The 7,428-nt window shown below is 54.2% G+C and overlaps 1 protein-coding gene across 1 annotated transcript; it reads right to left on the bottom strand.

The window, feature by feature from the left end:
• Positions 1 to 290: 290 nt before the first annotated feature.
• LOC121482687 (melanoma-associated antigen 10-like) lies at positions 291 to 1,346 on the bottom strand. Its single transcript, XM_041740503.1, has one exon. It carries the CDS (start codon positions 1,344 to 1,346, stop codon positions 291 to 293), a length of 1,056 nt encoding a protein of 351 aa, XP_041596437.1.
• Positions 1,347 to 7,428: the final 6,082 nt, after the last annotated feature.

The following is a 7,428-nucleotide window of genomic DNA, read 5'->3' as shown; positions in this document are numbered from 1 at the left end:
CTTAAATCTGATAAACAGCAATAAATGTGTAACAAATTCATTTATATACTTAGATTCTAAAGCTAAAAAATCTTCTATTACAAAATAGCATTTGAAAAATACCAAAAGGAAAAAAAAAAGGTAAACCTCCAAATAATCCATACAGAACAGGAACACAAACTTGTACACTGTGTTCTCCCCAGCCAGACCCTGACCCTCTTCTACCTCAGAGCTAGGACTGCCCTCTTCAAATACAGAGTGAATATTTGGTGTCACCCTTCAGTTGGGGCAGGAGAAGCTGATGGCCAATGCTATGCAATGTTTACGGCGGAAGTATTATTCACAGAACCAACTCCATCCTGGGCCTTCTCTTTCTCATCTTTTAAAGCCTTCTCATACCAGTGTGAGAAGGAAATGGAGTCAATCCCTTTGATCTTAGCCAAAAACTCTAGAACTTTAATCTTACTGGTTTCAGCATGAGCCCTGGGACCCCACAGGAATTCATAGCATGGAGGATCCCTGTTAGGCATCTGCCGATACTCCAGGTAATTTTCCTGCACCCAATCTCTGGTGATGAGCTTCCTGGGCTCCCCATAAAGGAAATGCTCCCTCCCAGCATACACTCCCATTATATTCAGAAAATCCCAGATGTCTTCCTCAAGGGCACAATTGCCCTCCATGAAGATCACACCCAGGATGATTATCAGGAGACCGTTTTTAGGCATACTCTGGTTGTTGCTAAGCATCTCCTCATGACTGAAATCTAGTGAATTGACAAGGATATAGGAGTGGGTGGTGGGGTTCAGTTCCTTCAGATCAATGCCAGAGATTACCTCCAAGCACTTGGTAGCTTTCCTAAAGATCACAGAGAATTGTGTCTTGTACCCTTCGGCGACAACCTTCACCATTTCTGCCTCTGTGACGGACTCCTTCAATCGATACTTGAGGATCAAATAACGCACCAAATCAGCCACTGACTCATCTAGCGGATCTCTGGGAGAATATTCAGCATCTTTTGAGGTCTGTGGGGAACTTGAACCCTGCTCTTGGCTGTTGCAGACTCCATTTGATGTGCTGCATGATGCAGAGAAGGAGCAGGAGCTCTGAGGACTCTGAGGAGGACTCAGTGTTGCAGCAGGGTTCTCTTCCTCCTCTGAAGAGGCTGGGATCACAGGAGAGGAAGGCGGGGAGAAGGAGGTGGAGGGGTAGGAGAAGGTGAAAGAGCAAGAGGAAACCGAAGTAGTCTCGTCTTCCTCCTCCTCCTCCTCAGATGTGAGAACACATGCTACTGCCAGGTCTTGTATTTCATGCGGGGCCTGAAAGTCTGGCTCAAATGTGAGGTGCAGAGGCTTTAAAGAGTGAGGCATGATGACACTGCTTGGAAGAAGCAGGCAGAGGTATGAGCAAGATGGTAAGAGATGGGGTACCACAGGCCTGTGAGAGGGAGGAAGAGGCTTAGTGGTCTCAGCAGAGAAACACACCCTTGGCAGCTCTGACAAAGGCCAACTTACAGGCTCTTCAGGGGGTGCTCTAGGGCCTCACAGGGTTCTTGTCCTGCTGAATGGTTTGTCTCCTAGAAACCTGTAGGAGGATATGGAAGCTCTTCAGGCTGTAGCCAGCCCAGCTCAAGGCTTCCAGAGCTGGCTGTGGGCAAGTGAAGTCAGGCACTCTGGAGTCCCTTCTGTTCTGACATGGGTTGAGTCCTCAGTAGACATTCAGGGTGCGAACCTCACCTTGGCTCCTACCACTGCCTGGGCCTCCTCTGCTCTGCTGACCTGAAGACAAGTGCCTCATACCAAGACCTCACCGCATGGTTCCTGGAATACTGGACAGGCTCGGGGGCTCAGGCTCTGGGAGGTCCCTCCTGTTCTGCAGTGGATGATCCCCTCTGCGCTAAGGTTCTCAATTTTCCCCTAACAAGGCCTGCCCACTGCCCCCCAATCACGGCCAACCCCTCCCCAACTTCCCTGCCTCTGCTAGCCTAAGGCAAAATTTTTGGAACAGGAGATCATATTCCTGAAACCAATGAGGAGGAAGTAAAAAAGCAACACATCTGACCATACAAGCCCAGGGCTTCCCTGGATCACAGCAAGGGTGGCCAAAGTCTGTGGGATTCCCTCTCTCCTGGCTGAGGGTTTCCCTCATCCTTCACACTGATGCCTGGTAGAGCCTGGGACCCCTTCCTCTGCTGTCCTGACTCTACCCCTTCAGAACAAGCCTTCAACACTGCCCTGAAACCACCAAGAAGGGACTGAGAACACGCTGTATCTATCCACTATGCCCCAGGGCCTCCCACAGCTGACAGCAGGGGCAGGATAGGGCTGGGTACGCCTTTGGCCTTCACCCTAACCTAAACTCTGGCAGAGTCTAGGACTCCTCTGCTCACCTGACGCGGCTCCTCCTCAGAGCAATGCCCTCACCTCTCTGAGAACCACCACACAAAAAGGAGACGGCACCACATCTTGCCACCTTTGCTAGATCCTTCCAGAGCTGACAGCAAGGGCAGGGCCCCCCTGTTCTGTGGTGGGGCTATCTTGAATCCTCCCTCATGGCATTCATCTTTGCTCCTGGCATGGCCTGAGCTACTCCCTGCTGACTGAACATCACCCCCTCAGATCATGACCTCATCTCTCTGGGACACCGCCCTCACCCTTGGGAAAATGCTAGACACTATATCCAGACAACCCTGCTTGGGTTATCCCAGGGCCGAGAATAAAAGACAGCCAGACTTTATTCGGTCTCTTCTTTCTGGGGTGGGAAATACCCTTGCTCCTCACCAAAGGTCCTTACCTTGACTCTGGTAGAGCTTAGGACTCCTCCCTCTTCTGACCTGATGTGGCTTCTTCAGTCGACCTGCCTTCACACTCAGACTAAGGACCTCAGCTCCAGGTCCTTCAAGACAAAAATGAAGAGACATCACAGCCAGCCCCCCTTCCCAGGGTCTCCCCAGCTGACAGCAGGGGTTAGGCCCCATCTGTCACAGTTTGGGGGAGGAAGGGTTCCCTCTGCCTTCCCTTAAGGTATTCCATACTTGTGTCAGGGCTTGGGCCCACTTCCTCTGGTGACCTGAAACCACCCTTTCAGACCAAGGTCGCAGGAAGTGACGGTGTACCACATCTGGGCATTCCTGCCCAGATCCTCCCAGTGTGGGCAGTGGACACATGGTGGAGTTTCTGTGAGGTTCCTTCTATCTTGGTAGGGGGTACCCATAGTCTTCCTTCAAAGTACTTACCTTACCTTGACTTGTCACAGATCCTGGGACTCCTCCCTCTGCTGTTGTCACCAGCTCAGACCTTCACCTCCCTGGGATACTCCAAACAAAAGTAAAAAGACACCAAATCCAGCCATTCCTGCCCGGGGTCCATTCCAGCATGGTGAATATACCCAAACCTCCCTCAGGATATTCATCTGCACTCCTGGTAAGGCCTGTCCTAGCCTCTGCTGACCTTAAGTCTCTCCCTCCAACCAAGACCTCACCTCCATGAACCACTCTATCCCCTTGATTCTTGGTAGAGTCTGCAGCAGAAGTGAGAGTTCCTCCCACCTGGCCACCCCTGCTCAGATCTTCCCAGGACTGAGATTCTGTGGGGTCCTTTTTTTCAGGAAGGGGGGCTTAGGTTTCACCAAGAGTCCTTACCTTGATTCCTGACAGAGCCTAGGACTCCTCCCTCTTCTGAACTGATGTGTCACCTCCTCAGACCAAGATCCTCACCTCTCTAAAACTCTCTCCCAGACAAAAGTAAGGAAATGTCTCATCTAACCAACCTTGTCTGTGGACTCTTGGGGTTGACAGGAGGGGCAGGGCTGGGGCCTCTTCTCCCTTGGGGTATTTTCAGGGCAAGCCAAGACCACATCACATCTACCTGAGGTGGCAGGTCCTCTCAATCCTCCCTCATGGTCCTCTCCTTGATGCCTGGCAGGGCCTGGACTATACTATCAACCTGAGGTTACAACCCCCAGAAAAAGCCTCTCCTCCCTCAGACTCCCAAAGTGGAAATCAGGAAGCACTCTTTATTTGGCAACCCTGCTGTGGAGCTTTCCAAAGATGACAGCAGGGGCAAGTTTCTGTAAGACATCTCTTTATAGCATGAGAGATCCTCTAAATCCTCCCTTAGAGTCCTTATCTTGACACCTGGCAGAGTGCAGTGCTCCTCCCTTGGCTGCACTCAGGCTACACCCATCAGACCAAGGTCCTTACTTCCATGGGACCCCCCAAAACAGAAAAAAAGGAAGGGTGGCTACATTCAGTAACCATACCCCTGGTCCTCCCATGTTGACAGCAAGGGTAGAGAAGCACTGGGTCGGGCAGCCCTGGTGGTGCAGTGGTTTAGCGCTGCCTGCAGCCCAGGGTGTGATCCTGGAGACCCGGGATCGAGTCCCACATCAGGCTCCCTGAATGGAGCCTGCTTCTCCCTCTGCCTGTGTCTCTGCCTCTCTCTGTGTGCATCTCTCATGAATAAATAAATAAAATCTTAAAGAAAAAAAAAGAGAAGCACTGGGTCCCATCTGCTCTGGTGAAGGGGATGCTCTGAGTCCTTAAATTGACCCGTGGTGGGGCCTGAGACTCCTCCATGAAGCTGCCCTTGCCCCTTCACACCTAGGTCCTCATTTCCCTAAGAACTTCCAAATAAAAGTAAAGAGAAGACACATCCTGCCACGTCCTAGGGCTCACAGCAGAGGCTGAATCTCATCTGTTCTGCAGCGGGGTGGGGGGGGATATCTTCTATCCTCCTTCAAGGTATTCATATTGCTCCCTCAAACAAAGGCCTCACTGCCATGAGGCAAGCCCCACCACTTCCCGGAAGAATTGATGGAACACCACGTCTGACCACCATTGCCTGAATCCTCCCTTGGCTGGTGGCAAGTGCAGAAAGGGGCCCCCGCTCTGCAGTAGAAGGTCCCATTTTCCATCCTAAAAGTGTTCATGTTTATTCCTGACAGGGACTGCACCCCTTCCCTTCTGCTGACCTGAGGATGGTTCATCACCCCATGGCCACCAACTCCTTGAGATGCCAGAGAAGTAAGTTGGGGGGAAAAGAATTACCCCTGTGCTCCACACCCGGCTGCAGTCTTCTCAGGACTAGCATGAGGGCAAGGTTCTTTTTTCTTTTTCTTTTTTTTTCTTTCTTTCTTTTCTTTTCTTTTCTTTTTTTTTTTTCCCTTAGGGCAGGCTCTCATGGGACCCTCACTGTCTGGACTGGGAGGTCCCTGCACTTTGCCCTCAGAGTCCTCACCTTGATGCATGGCAGGGCCTACAACCCCTCCCTCTACTGACCTGAGTCTGCACCTCTCAGAAAAGGCCCATTCCCTCAGGCTCGAAAGATGGACGTCCTGATACACCACACCCAGGGCCCTGCATGGAGCCTCCCAGGCAGAAAACAGGGACAGGGGAGGAGCGCTGGGGTACTGCTCTGCAGCCAGAGCTCCCCTCAGTCCTTCCTCAGAGTCCTCACTTTAGCGCCTGCCAGGACCTGGGACTCCTCCCTCTGGCAATCTGAATCGGCTTTGGTCAGAAAAAGCTTCACATCTCTCAGACTCCCAAGATGGGGGTCTGGATAAAACACATCAGGGGGGGGATCCCTGGGTGGCGCAGCGGTTTGGCGCCTGCCTTTGGCCCAAGGCGCGATCCTGGAGACCCGGGATCGAATCCCATGTCGGGCTCCCGGTGCATGGAGCCTGCTTCTCCCTCTGCCTATGTCTATGCCGCTCTCTCTCTGTATGACTATCATAAATAAATAAAAAAATAATAATAATAAAAAATAATAAAAAATAAAACACATCCGGGGCCCTAAGTGGGGCCTCCAGGGATTTAAAAACTGGGCGGAGTGGGGGCAGCACATCCACTGCGCGGTGAGAGGCCTCCTCCCTCGAGGTCTTCACCTTGTGCGGGCAAGACCTGGAACTTGTCCTTCTGCTGACCCAAGTCCGGCCCTAATTAACAAGTCTCACGTCCCTCAGACTCCCAAAACGGAAGTCAGGACTCGTGCCCACGGTTTCTCGGCGGTAAGAGAAGTGCATGGCAGGGCTTGCCAGCTTGCCGCCCCCTACCCCGCGCACATCTCTATTTGCAGTGAAGAGAGCCTCCACCCCTTCAGGATAGTCACCTCGCGCCTGGGGATGCATGAGGCTGGGCCATCGCTCCACTGACCTGAGACGGGGCCCTTCAGTCTCAAACCCCTCTGCCGCCCAACTTAAGTCACGAATCGCTGTATCTCACCCCTCAATTAGGCGTTTCCTGGGTTGATGTTTCGGCGAGCAACAGCCCCTACACCTCTGTGGAAGGGCCTCTCGACCTCCGCCCTCAGGGTCCTCACCTTGAAGCCTCGCAGAGCCCAGGATTTCTCCCACATTTGACTGAAATCCGCAACCCTCAAGAAAGGCCCAGGCTACCCAGGATCCCAAGACAAAAGTACCCAGGGGCCACATCCGAACACCCGTGCCCGCCGCTTTCCGGGACCAATGGCGCCGACAGCCGACCTCGGCCCCCACCCTGTGCCAGGGGAACCCTCCCGCTCTCCCTCAGGGTCCTCACCTCGAGCCCTTGCAGAACCTAGGCTTCCTCGGTCTCTGGACCTAAGTCTGCTCGGCTCGGAGCCAGCCTCACGTCCCCTCACAGTCCCGACTGAAAGGGCGGCCACGCTGCACAGGGTCTCCCGGGTTGGCTGCAGGGGCAGGGCGGGGCTTAGAGGTCCTCTACACGGAGTGGGCGGTGCCTTCACAGCTCCACCCCCCCGCCCAGGCCTTCAGCCTGATGACTGGCCAGGCGGCCTATGACCCCTCCCTCTAGTGACCTGAAGCCCCTCCCCCCACAGAAGTCAGCAACTGTAACATCCCCGGGACCCTGCCTGGTCTCTTCAGGGTGGCCGTGGGGGCCCTTAAACTGTTGGGGGTGCTCCTCTCGCCCCCCTCTGAGCCCTCCTTTAGTGATGCCAAGCCCTGAGACTCGTCCCTCCCCTGACCACAGGCCTCTTGGACGAAGCCTCACGTCCCACGCGTCTCAAAACGAAACTCACGAGAGGCCACATCCGAACACCCGTGCCCGCCACTTTCCGGGACCAATGGCACCGGCCTCCGACCTCAGCCCGCACCTCTGCCAGGGGAAGCCTCCGGCTCTCCCTCAGGGTCCTCACCTCGAGCCCTTGCAGAACCTAGGCTTCCTCGGTCTCTCTCCAGACCTAGGTCTGCTCGGCTCGGAGCCAGCCTCACGTTCCTCACAGTCCGGACTGAAAGGGCGGCCACGCTGCACAGGGTCTCGCGGGTTGGCTGCAGGGGCACGGTGGGGCTTAGAGGTCCTCTACACGGAGTGGGCGGTGCCTTCACGGCTCCACCCCCCCGCCCAGGCCTTCAGCCTGATGACTGGCCAGGCGGCCTATGACCCCTCCCTCTAGTGACCTGTGGCCCCTCCCCCACAGAAGTCAGCAACTGTAACATCCGGGGACCCTGCCTGGT

Source organism: Vulpes lagopus, chromosome X (assembly GCF_018345385.1).
Source record: "Vulpes lagopus strain Blue_001 chromosome X, ASM1834538v1, whole genome shotgun sequence".
NCBI lineage: Eukaryota > Metazoa > Chordata > Mammalia > Carnivora > Canidae > Vulpes > Vulpes lagopus.
The sequence above is the reverse complement of the archived record's forward strand: the minus strand, read 5'-3'. Positions and strand labels throughout refer to the sequence as shown.

Bases quoted from the DNA above. Each gene is read 5' to 3' on its own strand.
- LOC121482687 (XM_041740503.1), bottom strand. From the start codon at position 1,346: ATGCCTCACTCTTTAAAGCCTCTGCACCTCACATTTGAGCCAGACTTT.